General features: G+C 41.9%; 1 protein-coding gene across 3 annotated transcripts in view; it reads left to right on the top strand.

The window, feature by feature from the left end:
• The window catches only part of MB21D2 (Mab-21 domain containing 2), a 105125-nt gene extending 88598 nt beyond the window's left edge, over positions 1 to 16527 (top strand). For 2 of the 3 annotated variants that reach the window (XM_032631328.1, XM_032631327.1), the window contains exon 2: positions 13472 to 16527. In XM_032631328.1, coding sequence (XP_032487219.1) covers positions 13474 to 14736 — 1263 coding nt within the window. In that variant the 5' untranslated portion in view covers positions 13472 to 13473 and the 3' untranslated portion in view covers positions 14737 to 16527. The remainder of the gene's footprint in view (positions 1 to 13471) is intronic. The other variant, XM_032631326.1, reaches the window with a different exon arrangement.
• The last annotated feature ends 535 nt before the right edge of the window (positions 16528 to 17062 follow it).

Genomic DNA, 17062 nt, shown 5'->3' with positions numbered 1-17062 from the left:
AAGTATGGTTTCATCCAGTCATTGAAAGTAATTATCAGGTAGACAATTGTGTCTCAGAAGTAGATTCTGCTCTTTATTAGTGTGTCAGGCTGTCAGTACTTTTTTCCAGGTCTGTTTTCCTTGGAAATATTTATTTGATCCCCTCGTCCTTCCTTAAATTTTAGGTACGGGTGTAATTGTACTAATCTGAACTTTTGTATGGAATGTTCCAGCTGTATACGGTGGAAAAACTTTTAAGACTTGTTAACTGAGATGTTATTTTTTGAAGTAGCAGATTTTTAGGATTTTACTACTTTGTTGTTTGGAAACTTGATTGAGGGTATTAGTACAATGAAATAACATTTTTTTTTCAAGTTAAATGAAGATAAAGACAATAGAGACAAGGGGGTCATCACTAATAATAGGTGTTATAACAATATGTGGATGATTAATTACTAATCTTAGGTATCTCATTATTTGAAACTTAAAGACGAATTATTTTCTAGGAATGATGTGTGTTTGTTTAGCAGGTGTAGTTAAGGAAAGAGGGGCATTTTGTCAGTAACCCAGTCACTCTAGGCGTAACTCAGACCTCTAGGTGTATCATCCATAGATTGCCCCTGGCAGAGCAAGCTTTACATTTTCAGCCCTTTCTTTCTCCTTCTGCTAACTCTGTAAGAAACAAATTGATAACCTGGTAAAGACCCCAAGTAACACCCCCTTCCTTCTTTCAAAATAATTGTATGTGATCAGAGTAGTTTTTAATCTTGTTCAGGCCAAAGAACTCTGTGAATATTTTGTACGCTTATCTTGGCTAGTCACTTAGCTGTCAAGAGCCAGCTTCCATGCCTGTACAATGAGAACTCTAGTGTTCTTCACAGCATTATTGCTGGGAACAAATGAGAAAAGGATCTGGGAACTGCAAAGCATCATACAAAGTAAGGCAGTGTTTATTTGGATTATTTATTGATTGAAGCCAGGTTTAAAAAAATCAATTCCATCTTGGCTCCTGAAATCTTTGAGTGTGTTATTCGTAGTCAGAATGAAACAGTTTTGCAGCAAGAGCGGTGCCTTAAACCTCATACCATCAAAAACTGTTTACTCTACCTTCTCTCTCCCTTATTCCTGGCACCTGAAGCTTTATTCATGTTTTTTTTATTCTGTTTTGTTTTCATCTCAGCTGCAACCGATGAGAGCTGAAACTGTACTTTGCAACAAGGTCTTCAACATACTCTTTAAGAATCGTTTGCCAACCATGTTGCCTGCCCAGACAAAGCATCTTTCAGCCTGGGCTCCACCTAGGTGGAGCACATCATCTCCCGAATAACCAGATTTCCTCTGGGAGACCAAAAGACAAGGTTTTGAGTCGCTGAGGGCAAATAGGCCCCGGAGTGGTGCTTTAATATAGTCTTAGCCCTTTGCTAAGCCTGTTTCCCTAGAGCTTTCTTCGGAGGATTTTATGACTTTGGTTCCAAAAACTCTTAGTAAATGAAATGGAGTGTGGGCGCCACCTTCTGGCAGTTATTGGGAATTGCTTTATAAGACGGAATCCGTTTATTTACCTGCTCTGTTCTCGGGCATCAAAGGAAAAATGCATTGTTATAATCCTTTTTAAAAATCAGGTACTAGATTATTATCTTAGCTCACACTGTAATTATATAGTAGCTTTAAAAAAATCTCTGGCTAAGGTTGTTGGCTGCAAATTGGTGCTTTGGAAAATGTCCTAGAGTTAAATTATTCTCAGAGGACAAGAGGAGATGCCTTTAGGTAGTTACCATGTAGTTTATAGTCAGCTTATTAACAGGCTCCTAGTTTCTCCCTTCCATCTCTTCTGAGTATGTAATAGGAGTCCCTTGGTTGCAGATATAGTGGCTCTGGGGTCTCTCATCATGTCAGGAAATAACAGTGTCAGACTGACAGTGTCAATCCAAGTGTATCACTCTGAAAATTTTCACCCTTGAAGATTCCAGTAAACTCTTGATGTGGTAGCTCACTTGGGAGGTGATTGTGAGAAGCACGAGGGAGGGAGTAGAGCAGTTGAGACGGAGAGGGGAGAAAAGCCAATTAAGGGACTGTTCATGAGCAGATTGATCTTGTGGGACCCTCTGGGAAGTTGTGTAGAACTCAGAATTGTCCCACCAGAGTCTGGGGAAGCGGGGCACTTGTCTGCTGATTCCTGCCCTCCCCTGCTGTTGGATTAAAGTCAGTTCTCCTGCATGAACTCCCCTGCACTTCCCAGTGGTGCCAGAGCAGAGATGACCCTCAGGCCAAGGAGCAGAATCATTGGCCTTAAGGAGGGAAGTTGCCATCTCACAGGAAACCGCCTACCGTGGCTGCAGGGGCAGGGCATCAACAGCCTGTCCTACACATACACACTCATGTATCCACGCATATTAGGAAAAAGGTAAAATCAGTGAAGTCAATAATAGTAATAATAAGTAATCATTTAAAAATCTCCTTTAGATATGAAAATGGTGGTTACAGTTTTAAAAGGTCTTGTCAGTTAGACAAGCATTTTGAAGTGTTTTATGGGTGAAATGGTATAATATCTGGGCTTTGCTTTAAAGAACTACAGCCAAAAGTGTGTGAATAAATGAAACAAGAATGGCAAGCATAATTGTTGAAGCTGAGTAGTGGGTACATGGTGATTCATTATACTATTATCTCTACATTTCTGTATGTTTGAACATTTCCAAAGTAAACTAATTTTAAGGCAGGACTTTTGCTAGCCAATGAAGTTTTAAAATCCTTTAGCTGGGTCTTTATATAAATTGCAACCATTTTTGAGCTAATGTAGCAACTCTGAGTGTGTCGTGTAGACCACAGCTACACTACTCCACACTGGAGTCCCTTTTTAATCCACAGTGACATCGTTTCTCAGGCTGCTGAGTCACAACGGGCATATCTCTTATTGAGACTCAGGATAACAGTTAGGTTGTTTAGGTTTGATTTGGGTTTGGGTTTTTTTTTTTTAGAGAAGGCACAGAATTCGTCATGTTTCTTTCCCCATGGCTCAGTGTGCCTGAGCTGAGTTTTGCATAGAGGAAAAAAGTGACGGTGGTAGGGCTTCCCTGGTGGCGCAGTGGTTGAGAGTCCGCCAGCCGATGCAGGGGACACGGGTTCGTGCCCCGGTCCGGGAGGATCCCCCATGCCGCGGAGCGGCTGGGCCCGTGAGCCATGGCCGCTGAGCCTGCGCGTCCGGAGCCTGTGCTCCGCAGCGGGAGGGGCCACGACGGTGAGAGGCCCGCGTACCGCAAAAGAAAAAAAAAAAAAAAAAAAAGTGACGGTGATAGATACTGTTGTGTCCACAAATGAAAAAGATTTACAACTCAGTAACAGCTTCTGGCTTTGTGGTTAGTATTTCCCTTGGTAATGATGTTCTCAGCCACTCTCTGTGCCCCAAGTCTAGTAGTAAAAACTTAGGGGATAGGACTCTAAAATTTAGGCTTTGCTGTTGGATTAAAGTAAGCAAATTAAACTGTGCATCTGAATATATAGGAACATTTTCAGAGTTTGTCTTGGGGGGACTGAAAGAATTCCAAGGATACCCTTGGAATTAAAATACTTGTGGAATGCTCTTTCAGAATTGTCTGAGTTAAGTGTGCAGCACGCATGCACACATGGCTGTGTGTCGCAGCACTAGATACTCACTTTTAAAAAATAAAAAAGTCATTTATAGTCTTGTCTTTCCTATAATCCTTGACCCATTTTGCTTATAATACTTCATTTCCCAGGGACTGCTAAAATGAGCTTTTAATCTGCTTTAAAAATCATTTTACTCCAAAATAGAATTTGTTTTATTTTCGGACAGAGAAATAAGCTTCCACTAACTGTTTCTTACAGTGTTTCATGTGGCAATTTTAAAAGGTCCAAAGATATTAAATTATTTATCCTCTCAGGAGAGCCCATTTAATGCTGGAAAGCATCACTGGGATAGTGAAAAGAGTATGGAATGAACCTGAATTTTCATCCCATTTTAGTTTTTATGGCCATGAACAATTTATTTGACTGTTATTTATCTTGATTTCCTCATCTGTAAAATGGGGACAGGATGACCTACTTCCAAGTGCCAAGAGGATAGAAGGCTGAGACATTCAGCCTATGCCTTAATGCATAGTAGAGCCAATCAATGTTTGTGCCCTTCTCAGAGAGCCCTTGACATGAGATGTACATACTTTGAAAGTGTGCTTTGTAAAGTCAGTCCTTCTTTTGTTCTGATGTGTGTTATTGCTGCTACTGTGATCTCTTCTTTTAAAATCGGTGGAGTTGGTTGGAGGATTGTGATAGCGGCCGGGTTGCAGATTAGAAATGACAGAGTAAAACAGATGAGAGGGAAGAACAGCCTCCTCCACTGGAACATAATAAATGCCCCCCTGGATTTCTTCCTGCACCTGTTATGGGGCCCCCATTGCACGGTCGTCGGTGGCTACGGCAGGAGGAGGCTTTGGTGTTGGGCAGCCACCTTGAAGGACACCCATACTCAGACCCCGTCCCATGTTAGTATTTTTAGTCGTCACCCCTGCTGAAAATGCTGATTGGTCATTTCTTGGGACAGGAAATGTACTCCCTCCACAGGCAGCCTTGCTAGAAGATTCTACTAGATAGATGAGCCTTTCATTTACCGATGACACTGATTTTTTTTTTTTTTCTCTCTCTGTACACCTTCTACTTATTGGAATCCTAAAGTCCGTTTCTCCTTTACCAGGACAACTCATCACGTATTTGAAGATGGATCTCATGGTCTTCTGGAATTTTTCATTCTCCAGGCGAAACAATTTGCAGTCCTCTTCATCCCCTTCTATGTTTTGGCTAGGACCTTTATTCACTTCCTTCAGAGTTATTATCTCAGCTTATAATTATATGTTCGTTAGTGTGTGCTTGTTTGGTTAGTGTGGGAGTTGTTCATGCTGCTTATCAAATATTTCTGGCTCTCTGCTTTCCCAGCATGAGGTAGAACTGCAGTGTCTTCCCTGGGGTTGGATGCGACTAGTTTTGGCCAGTGATGTGTGAATGAAAATGACATATGTCCTTCCCAGGCCAAGGCATTTAGCTGCCGGAAAGAGATCCCCCAGGGCTTCCTTTTCCTCCAGTAGAGGGCCTGTGAGTTTCTAGATGCGGGGTACTGTAGCCACCTGGGTCCTGGATGAAGGAAAGAAGAGCCCTAGCCAGCAACCTCTGATGGTCACGTTGCCTGAATGAAAAATAAGACTTTGTTGTTTGAAGTCACTGAGGTTTTAGGTTTGTTACTCAGCATAATCACATCTCTCCTGATTGATACAAATGTAACTGACACAAATGTAACTGGCTTTCTCACTCCACATAAGGACCATGCAGTGGGGACAGTGTGTTTCTTTTCACTGTTGTGTCTTCAGTATCTGGCATAGTACTGGCTCAGAGGAGGCACTGATACTTACGGGTCACATGCATGAATAAATCAAACCCAAGTTTTGAATCCCACCACCATCCTTGCAATTTCCCAGACTTGGCCTCCTTCATTATTCCTCTTCTAAAATATAGAGCCTACCCCCTGCCCATCAAACCCAGACTTCCAGTTTCAGAGTACTTAAGTAGTTGGCATATACATCCCCAAATGAGAAAGGAATGCAAACCAGACTCAGCTGGGTCACAGGCTGAAGGAGGGTACATTTGACTTAATGCTGAACATCTCCATTAGAAGCTCCTTGCTGCTTCTGAAGATCAGGAGAGAGGTAATCTGGTCATCACTGGCATATTTCTGTATCCTTAGGTAGCCTTAAGATACCGTATTGGCATCACTCTTACTTTTCACTTGCTACTGTTTTTATCTTTCAAGAATGAGCCTTCTAAAATGGTCACTCCTTTTGTAAACTAACAACCTATCTTTCATTCCCTGTTGTAGCTGTAGGCGGCTGCTAGGTGGGGCTAATGAGACATTCCTTTGAGTCTTGCCAATAAGTCTTGATTGGTAGAAACCATGAGTTTTTAAACTATCCTAAGAACTGAAAGGAGGAAAAGGCAAGACTTACTGGATGGGAAAAATATTTTGCTAATGTGGGCACATGCCCAGAACCCTCTCTTTATTGACTGCCAAGTGAGTACCAGACCACACACTAAGTAATTTGGTGTGCATTTTCTTGTTTTAACCCCATGGCCACCCAGCACTTTTTTTTTTTTTTTTTCCCCCAGTACGCGGGCCTCTCACTGTTGTGGCCTCTCCCGTTGCGGAGCACAGGCTCCAGACACGCAGGCTCAGTGGCCATGGCTCACGGGCCCAGCCTCTCCGCGGCATGTGGGATCTTCCCGGACCGGGGCACGAACCCGTGTTCCCTGCATCGGCAGGTGGACTCTCAACCACTGCGCCACGAGGGAAGCCCCCCAGCAAACTTTTAATTGTTATTCCCCAATGTCATTTAAGGAAACTGTTTAATTAGGTTGGTCCTGGATGAATCGGACTTGAGTCCAGGTCTGACTCATGTTCATTCTGTTCAAAATAGCTTAGTAAACTTTGCCGAGGCCCACCAATTTTTAGAACTTGAGTTTTAATTTTTAAGAAAGAAAATAATGAAAGATGAGAGAGGCGCTTTTTTTTCCAGCCTGACTTTTGGATGATTTTATAGAGATATGCTGGTAGTATTTTCTGTTACATTATGTGGCAAATCTCATGATTCCCCATTTGTGACTGATGATGTGGTCAAGTTGACTGAGCTAAATGATGCACCCAACCCACAGCTGCCTTCTAATCCCAAGGTCTGTATTAGCCCCTGCAGTAGTAAAACCTTGACTGCAGGAGCTCACATGGACTGTTGACTGCGAGAGCATCTTTCATTTACTGACACTCTTTGCCAATCACTGTGCCAAATGTTGTTATCTCATTAAGGAGGGACAATAAGCCATGAATACAACCCACTATGATTATAAGTGTAGAAAGTGCTAGGGTAAGAATTCAGATCAGGGTCCTTCACAGGGGTGTGTAGGTTGTTCATTTTGCAGGGCACTTGTTCTGAGGGAACACGAAAGGGCTGGAATCCAGCCTGCCCTCTACCGGCCAGGCTGTGCACCATGCTACCCGATGGCAGCCACTAGAGGAGGCATCCCTGGACTAGCTTCAGTCTGCGTGTGGCTGGAGGAGAGGGTGCTCCATTCGTTTCCGTTCATCTAACATGTTTTGTAGGCCTTACACGTGCTTAGAGGCTTTCGATAGATTATCAACTCTGTGGAATAGGAGTTGTTTGGCCAAGCCAGTTTTATAGATGGTGGAGAAAGGGAAGACTATATGGGGAAAATGAACTAAATATCTACAGTGTGCTTAGACATTTCATATCAACCCTAGAAGTGCAGTTTTATGGTTTTATTTGTTCATTTTGAATAGGTGAGGAATTGGAAGCTCAGAGAGGTTAAATAACTTGTCAGGCTTACTTAAGTAGTAAATGACAAAACCAGGATTCAAACCCAAGCCTGTCTTGCTCTGACTCCAGTGTTCTCGCAGACATTATTAGTGTCAAGATGCGAAAAGATCAAGGAAGACTTCTTTGAGGAGGCATCTTTTGAATCAGTCCTGTTATTATATATATTTGGTTAATAGGTTATTACCATACGTGAATTAATCAGGTCTCTAAACAGTTTAAATAACATTACCTGCAGTTGTCTCAGAAGTTATGCCAAATAAAAGACTCTTTGACTTACGAAACATACTATAACATTTTTAATATTAATGATCACTCAGCAGATAATTGAAAAGCTAGGAAGCTCCACTGGTGTCTTGCTTCTGTATTTCCTGTGTGTTATAGTGTATTTATTTGGGAATATGGGTAGCTTCTTGTAAGACAGGTCAGGTGCATCCTTCCTTCTGATAAATGTGGATGATGGGGCATGTTCTGCTGACGGTCCAAGGTCACACGAAAGCTGTGACCAACAAAAGTGCAAAGCTGGCACTTGGCCTTGAGACCTCTGCTATTTTCCTTCCCAGCCATTCGACATTCATGTCAAGTCGGGTCATTGTCATAGGGAGAACAGTGTGCATTTGCCACTCTGACCGTCACAGCAAACATGGGAACTAAAGGCAATGCTGTAAATCTGTCCCCAGGGCTGTGTGACCTTGAATGAGTTATTTCTCCTCTCTGAACTCAGTTTTTCACCTATAAAGTGAGGGACTTCATATAGATGATTTCTGGCTGTGAATAAAGAAAATGAAAAAACTTTCCCCAATTTGAAGTCATTAAAAATCTCATAGATTGGTGACTTTTTTAGAAGAAGATGGCCATGCCTACTTTTTAGAATGTTGCTCAGACTATCAAATAAGTTTGACAAAAATATTTGAAACATAGATGATGATATTTTTACAGGAAGGTTTATATTGTTTATTAACAGCTAAGGAGACTGCTACCCTAAGGGAATGTATCGAAATCACAGAAGGGGGCTTCCCTGGTGGCGCAGTGGTTGAGAGTCCGCCTGCCGATGCAGGGGACACGGGTTCGTGACCCGGTGTGGGAAGATCCCACATGCCGCAGAGCGGCTGGGCGCGTGAGCCATGGCCGCTGAGCCTGCGCGTCCGGAGCCTGTGCTCCGCAATGGGAGAGGCCACAACAGTGAGAAGCCAGTGTGCCACAAAAAAAAAAAAAAAAAAAAAAAAAAATCACAGAAGGACTTTGCAAAATCATCCCATTCTGTACCCTTCCTACTATTAAGGATCAGTGCCATAAAGGCACTGTTATTGGTATTTCACATGAGTTGAGGTGAAAAAGGTAATACTTTTTTTATGAAGCAATGAATATTATTGAGATATTCAGGTCTTTTTTATCTACATAGAAATCTTTTATATACATATGTATATAAAATAGATATAGATATAAAAATAGATAAATATAGATTAAAAAATAGATTAAAATAGATAAAAATAGATAAAAATAGATTAAAAAATAGATATAAAGATACATACATGACTATGTATCTTTTTTATATACATAGTCAAAGATATATATATATATATATATATATAAGGTATTCTGTAGCTTTAATTACAAGATGTAAAAGTTTTCTCTCTTTGATAGATCTTTATCTCTTCAACATAGTTAAGAATTCATTTTTTTAAAGGAATCTATATAAGTACTAATTTCACTTATCTATTTACTAATTGAGTTCTCATAGATGTTCTTGAGGGAAGCTGTGAAGATGGGAGAAGACAAATGATACTTAGTTCTTGTGCTCTGGTGTCAACCAGCTGGCATTATACGTTTGAGTAATGGGAATTAGTAATCTGAATTCAACAGAATGTGATAAAGTTTTGTTCTCTAGAATACAAGGGAGTCCAGGACAGACTTCAGTTTTTCACTTGATGTTCTAAAGGCAGTCAGCAAAGAACTAAGTGGATGATAGGGAACTCATTCCTTAAACTTGGGGCCCCAGTACCTAAAGCAGTAGTTTTAAGGTCTTCATAAGTAGATACTATGAAATAAGCTGAAATCAAGGAATCAGTTACAGGAAGGGAGGCTGGGAGGCACTTTTGCTTTGTGTTTTTAAGAGCAAACATATGCCAGTTCTTTCCTGAAAAGAAGAGACCCGCCCAGGGGAATAAGCTACTTCTCCACCTCTCCTTTTCTCTGCTGCTAACAAGCTCAGTGGTGTGTGTTCAACCTTTCTTTTGTTCCCACTCACTGTTTCTGATAATTTACTAATAGCTAAACAGCCAGAGGCACTTGATATCACACAAATCTCCTGTAATTACACAAAAAAACCTTAGATCAGTTCAGAGATGGCATCTGTTGGAACTAATGCCTACAGCCAAAGCGTACAGTAGAATTTTTTTTCCCTCTCAGACCCTGCCTGTGTTTTAGTTGCCTGGCAACCCATCTGGGATGACAACTAGTGTCAGCTGATTTTTACTTAAACTTAGCCCAGGAAAGTTTTCAAGGAGGGCCTTTGAGTTTGTGCAGTTCTGGGGAAGGCTCCAATTTGTGCTACCAAATAATCTGTAAAACTGTAGACTAATGGGCTCAGGCAGGCTAAATGTAAATGTGGAGGTCTCAGGGGATCAGCTTCCGGAACAGTATGGCCTTAGGGATTTTGTTTCTAACTCTTAGGAGCTTAGCAAATGAGCTTCAGCTATATTCTCACTACTGCTCAAGTTCTGTCTGCCCTTTTTAAAGGAATAAGAAATGTCCAACATTATCCTAACCCCTGAATATTAGAATTTAGCCAAATACTTTATACGGCTCTTTTGAAAGAAGGGCCAATATTTTAGGTGCGTAAGCAGCAATTGGGAGGAAAGAGGAATATTCTAACAAGTGAAAATATGTTAAAACTTCTTCTTTAATCCAGTAGAGGGCAGAAAGGAATTTTAGCTTTTTTTCTCACCTGTAATTATCCGAACAAAACTGTGGCAATCCAAGGCAAAGTTCAGTGACACGTTTGTAAACAAGTTTTCCCCAGCCCATTACTACACATGTTAATTCTGGTTGTGTAGACAGGTTCTGGCTAGTGTGCTCAGAGCCAGTTGGATCCTGTCTAGGAGAAAAAGATGTATATAATTTTGAGTTATTTATGCCTAAGAGGGGACAATTATGTAGTGTCCATATAACAATACTACTAATCAATTCAGATCTTGTTTACTACTTACAACCCAGCATGTCCCGGTTTTCCCCAGGTGTGTTTGGGGCGCTCCAGATGCTGGAATGAAACAATATATGAAATAATGAGTAAATTATTTCAAGATCACATGTTTCCTTTTGTAAGTATCTGTACCTCCATGTGAGCCTGTAAAATAGTAAAAGTGATTTTCACCACCTACTTGGGATTCTGAAAGTTCCATCTTATCCTTTTAGAGCTACAGCCAAAACTTGTGGTGGTAGTAGCTGTTACTTTGTAAAGATGAGGTTAATACTGAAACATGACGACAACTGAATCTTTTTCTCGGTGTTACAGTTTCCACACTGGTTGCTGTCTGGCTTTTAAAAACCACTTTTAAAAGGAAAATAAATTGTTCACTGCTGATTTGTAGTGAAGGCTGCTTGGGTTAGTATGTAGTGTTTTAGATTGGGTTCCTCAGGAAGCAGCCCCTGAGATGGAGTGAGGATATTTACAAAGGAGCACCCTTGGGATCTGCACCTGTGCAAGGGAGGGGGCGGAAGCACGGTCAGGCGGAGGGAGAAGTGTGGTGTCCTTCTCAGCAGGCCCCAGTGGGAACTCTGGATGCCGGAGACTCATCGGAGTACCCTGAACTGGGGCACTTCTACACTGATTGGTTACGGGATGTTTACCTCCTACCCTAACCCTAACCACAGCCCACGGTCTTAGTTGAGGTGGCTCTTTGGGGTCAGACCATCCTTGAGGGATAGGCACTGACAGCCTCAGCAGCTGAGACAAGAAGTCTTTATTGAAGAGGGATCTGGGTGCCATATCACAGCACAGGGAGCGTGAGAAACAGCACCACCACCCCCCCCTAAAAAAAATCAGGTACACTGAATTCTCTTTCTGATGAATTGTTGGCTCTTTAATGCTGGATAACTTATTGATTGCTTTAAAAAGAAAGTGATCGTTCGCTCTTTGTTGTTTGGAAAATAGGATTTTAAAGAATGAAAAAGAGCACATTTTTATCAAAGAGTGTCAGACTCCGAAATATAGTAGGAGCATAGACACATATACATGGTTTATTTATTTGCATTGGTATTGCCTTATGAATAAAAAACTGTGCTGATTAAAAGTAACTACAATGACTAATGGAATCATAGTTTGTGGTCATTCTTTACGATCTTTCAGGAAAAGTTGTTAAATAAGTCACGGAGTGATGCTGGTAGTTTGTCAGATAATGAAGCACAGGTAAATCCATAATAAAAAGACAGGAAGCAGGGAAGGTAAATTTGTATGTTGGTCGTGGAACAGTCATTTCCATCGCGCCTTATGTATTTCATATTTAAGCCTATTAATTTCATCTATTTGTTCCTTTGTCATTCAGTCATAGCTTCAATTGTGTGCCTGCTGGGAGCAGACCCCTGTGGCTGCTTCATACATCTTTGAGACATGGTTCTCACTCTCAAAGAGCTCATAATATCATCCCTAAAAGTCACATTTGTTCTATCACCACCAATCTCATTAGAAAAGTATACGATTTGGGAAGATGTTAAGTTTATGGTGCAGGAGATAAGTTTTCTAAAATAATGTTTTTTTCCTGAAAGGTCTGATGTTTTCATTGGCAATAAATATTTCAGTTGTTTTTGTGAAGTCAGTCTTAATTTGTTCAGTTTTTAAGAAAATGTCTGTTGCATACTGAAGTCTAAATACCCATAGTTTATATGTAATTCTTTAAATTAAAAATGGCGTTCCATGAAGAAAGCAGCTCATTTAGCCTCCAACTCAAACATGAGTGCTTTTCTTGAAGACAGAGTTTGTATTTCAGTATGCAGCAGAAGTGCTTTATGGTTACTTCCTATTTTGTCACATAAAAAGGAGGTTTGAAAGTTGGGATTCAACAAAATTAATCCAGTTTTCTTTTCCATTTAGGATTTTAAGTGAAACTGGATTATTACTAATTTTTAACTGCTAGTGCATGCCAGTAAAAAAGAATCAAACGGGGCTTCCTTGGTGGCACAGTGGTTGAGAGTCCGCCTGCTGATGCAGAGGACGTGGGTTCGTGCCCCGGTCCGGGAAGATCCCACATGCCGCGGAGCGGCTGGGCCCGTGAGCCATGGCCGCTGAGCTGCGCGTCCGGAGCTCTGTGCTCCGCAACAGGAGAGGCCACAACAGTGAGAGGCCCGCGTACCGCAAAAAAAAAAAAAAAAAAAAAAAGAATCAAATGACTGTTAGAACAGTTGGTGCCACTGTCTTGACTAATGCTAAGGCACCAGCAATTTTGCCCTCCTTTATACTTTTGTACCATTAAATGTCAGCTCAAGTGTCAACACAGTGAAAAAGGCAAATAATGTATTAGCATTATGAAAGGAGTCATGACCTCACTGTCCTCTGAAAGTGTCTTACTTTCAGTGTCCACAGCCCACATTGAGAATCATCAGAACAGAGGAAAGTTTAAGCTGGGGGAGGTGTGGGGGAGAGAGACGGCTTTGGCAAGAGATGGAAGAGCCAGGCATTATATGATGGCAGCAGAGATGGAGAACAGGGAAGGAACAAGAAATGTCGCAGAGGCTATATAGATAAGATTTGGCAGTAGAAAGGCAAGTAAGACTTGGAACTTACTAAGGTTTTTCAGCCTGGGTGACTGAGTGGATGGCAGTGCCATTAACCGAGGTGATGACTGGGGGAAGGGGAGCCCAGGTTTATGATTGAAAATGATACTGCTTTCACCACGAGAGAAGAATCTGCATAATTCTCCCATTTGGAAAAGGATGGATTCTAGCACCGATGAAAATGAACAATGTACTGTTGGCTGGGTCCGTGCAGCAGCCTGAGATCTGGTTTTGTATTGATAACGAATGGTGGCTCTTAGAAGCTCAGCACATTCTCGATGGATGCATAAGACTCTTGTATCTGTGCTTCCTGTAATAGTGTCTTCTCCTTCTGTTTTTAGGAATGGTGCAAAAGCTGGACCAAAAACTTCCAGTGGCCAATGAGTATCTATTGCTTTCTGGAGGAGTCCGGGAAGGCGTGGTAGACCTGGACTTAGATGAGCTTAATGTCTATGCCCGAGGGACCGACTATGATATGGACTTCACTCTTCTGGTGCCAGCCCTGAAGCTTCATGACCGTAACCAGCCTGTGACACTGGATATGCGCCATTCAGCCTTGTGCCACTCGTGGCTGAGCCTTCGGCTCTTTGACGAGGGGACGATCAGTAAGTGGAAAGACTGTTGCACCATCGTCGATCATATCAATGGTGCCACCAACTACTTCTTCTCCCCAACCAAAGTGGCTGACTGGTTCTATGACTCCATCAGCATTGTCCTATCAGAGATACAGAAGAAACCCCAGCGAGGGATGCCAAAGGTGGAAAAGGTAGAAAAGAATGGGACCATCATCTCCATCATTCTGGGTGTGGGGAGCAGTCGCATGTTGTACGATATTGTCCCAGTGGTCTCTTTCAAGGGTTGGCCGGCAGTGGCCCAGAGCTGGCTCATGGAGAACCACTTTTGGGATGGGAAGATCACCGAGGAAGAAGTCATCAGTGGGTTTTACCTGGTGCCTGCTTGCTCCTACAAGGGAAAGAAGGACAATGAGTGGCGGCTGTCCTTTGCCAGGAGTGAGGTGCAGTTGAAGAAGTGCATCTCCAGCAGCCTCATGCAGGCCTACCAGGCCTGCAAAGCCATCATCATTAAACTCCTGTCCCGGCCCAAGGCTATCAGCCCCTATCACCTGCGGAGCACGATGCTCTGGGCCTGCGACAGACTTCCTGCCAACTATTTGGCCCAAGAAGACTATGCAGCCCACTTTTTGCTGGGCCTCATTGATGACCTGCAACACTGTCTGGTCAACAAGATGTGTCCCAATTACTTCATCCCGCAGTGCAACATGCTGGAGCACCTGTCCGAGGAGACGGTCATGCTCCACGCGCGGAAGCTCTCCTCCGTCCGCTCAGACCCGGCGGAGCACTTGCGCACCGCCATCGAGCATGTCAAGGCAGCCAACCGGCTGACACTGGAGCTCCAGAGACGAGGGAGCACCACTACCATCCCCTCCCCGCAGTCCGACGGAGGGGACCCCAACCAGCCCGATGACCGTCTGGCCAAAAAACTGCAGCAACTAGTGACTGAGAACCCGGGGAAGTCGATCTCCGTCTTCATTAACCCTGATGATGTGACAAGGCCCCATTTCAGAATTGATGATAAATTTTTCTGAGCGTTTTTGCTGCCTTTTTTTCCCCTCTGGTTCTAAAACTCTCATAATATGTAGTGTGGTTTGTGACGCCGTCTTTCTGTTTTTTACATATCCAGCCTCGGTTGGATCTGTTAAGAACACATTTTAAGTTTCCTGGTTCTGCAGGATGGTGCAGGCTCTGAAACAGTATATTACTATTTCATATTCTGCCTCTGATTTTGTTGTTTACTTTTTGTAGTTATTACACATTGTTTTGGTGTTTGGTCTTGTTTTTGTTTTTTTTTAAGGAGAACTTGAGCCATAGGTGAAAATACCCATGAATTCTCTCACTTTTTTCTGTTTCATACTTTGTGCTTTCATACCTTTGTTCATGGGAGCGGGGAAACAAATCTCTTTCTCATGCTTCAGGATTCTCTTATTTTTTTGTTTTCCTTTTTTTGTCTTTATTTTTTTTAATGAGCGTTCATCACCACAGATATTTGAAAATCATCTGAACCTGGGAACTACCTGGTACGTTAGTTGGATTTATTTCTTTCGACCAGTGGCCAGGGTATTTTCTCCCTCTCTGCCAAACAATGTAGACTTTGAAAGTGATAATGCTATAAATTGTGTTTGGAGCAACTTCACTGAATGTAATTGTCCTTAAATCAGAACTTCGGATGGTTTGGAAGGGTGTCTTTGACAACTTACCAGATAGAATTAAGGTTTCCAAATGGTAGTTTTAGTGTGTGTAATTATTTGAAGCCTTATTTAAATCCTATTAAAGAATATACCATTATAATTGTTATTTGCACTAATGAGATTTTTGCCATTGTCGGAGTTCCAATGCGTGTATTTCAATATAAATTGACATCCACTGTTGAAGTGCTATCATTTCTTCATTTAGCCCATTTGTCTTCATCAATAGAATGATTCTTTGTATTTGTTTAGTTCTTTAATTGTGGGGTCCTGTTTTGCCCTCCTTGATATTCCTGGTTCCTGTATTACTGAGAAATTTTTAAAGCTTTATATCTGCTGAGTGACTTTATCTGAAGCTGGGGAAAGTACATGCTTGATAAAGTAGTTGTCTTTGTATGTACAGTTGATCCTTGAACAACACGGGTTTAAACTGTGTGGGTTCACTTATACACGGATTTTTTCCACTGAACGTGTTAGTTGAATATATGGATTTGGAATCGTGAATAGAAGGTCAACTGTAAAGTTATATATGGATATTCAACCTCACAGGGGTCGGTGCCGCTGACCCCTGCATTATTCATGGATCAACTGTATTTCTTTTGACATTAAAGAGGTAAGCTTTTTTTGTAAAGTCTCTTTGCTTCTACTGAGAGTTTTGAGGAAAACTGGAAGGAAAAATTAATATCAGTCCCCACATAGAAGATACCATGCCTGTTCAAAAGCAGATTTTTCTACAGAGCAGGAACCAGGAGATAACTGTGGGTGGCAGCCTTGGTGTAGAGGTGTCCTGTCTTCATGAATGAAATTACTTGCCAGGTTTAGGTGCTGCAAGGCATCGATCGGCTCCCTGTTTTGGTATGAACTCATGGCAAACTGTAGTGTTTGGGAGGTCAGGGGCCTGCCGATCTCTCAAAGGATGACCGTGATGTCTACTATTGGAAAGGTCAAGCAACATTTTGATTTTGATCCTGAATGTCCAGTCTCACGGGTTGGATTTTGGCCGATTGAAATTAGGCATATACGGTCTTGGTTTTTGCATGGGAATTATTGTAATGCTTATAAATGAAAATGAAATCATTCAACCATCTTAAGTCAAACAAAAATAATAATAAAAGAAACATACTGGCCTTGGAATTTTGTTGTTGTTTGTTAGTTTGTAATCTGGAAACTATTTCCTTATTAGTAATCCCAACAGTAATTTTCAGTAGATATAGCCCTGGGCTTGCTGTTGTCTTTCAGGCCAGATGTCTATGTAGTGAACAACCAGTATTCATTCTTCCCTTTCTCCAATTTTCCTACTAGTATCTACCTATCCTCCATCTAATGTGTCCTTCTTGGGAAATGACTTAATCCCCAGCTTCAGACGTGCACCCTGATTGGTGTAGGCCAATCAAAATAACCATTTTCCTGGCCACAATCATTAGTTAGGGATTGGGCGTACGATGTCAGCTGCTCCATTCGGGGACATGCTCAGGATTCTAGCTTGGGATGCTGGGGGAGCAGCATGCACCCTGGATATGGAAGAGGAAGTACTTGGATTTGCTATCAGTACCGTAAACCTAGGGCTGGTAAGTCAGACATTGTTGAAGGTGAGTAGAAATGAGACGTAGTCTGATACCTTTTCTTGTCTGAAACATAAGCAAATCATTGACCTACTAATCCTCTGTCC

Source organism: Phocoena sinus, chromosome 4 (assembly GCF_008692025.1).
Source record: "Phocoena sinus isolate mPhoSin1 chromosome 4, mPhoSin1.pri, whole genome shotgun sequence".
Classification (NCBI taxonomy): domain Eukaryota; kingdom Metazoa; phylum Chordata; class Mammalia; order Artiodactyla; family Phocoenidae; genus Phocoena; species Phocoena sinus.
This window is presented reverse-complemented; position numbering and strand designations above follow the sequence as displayed.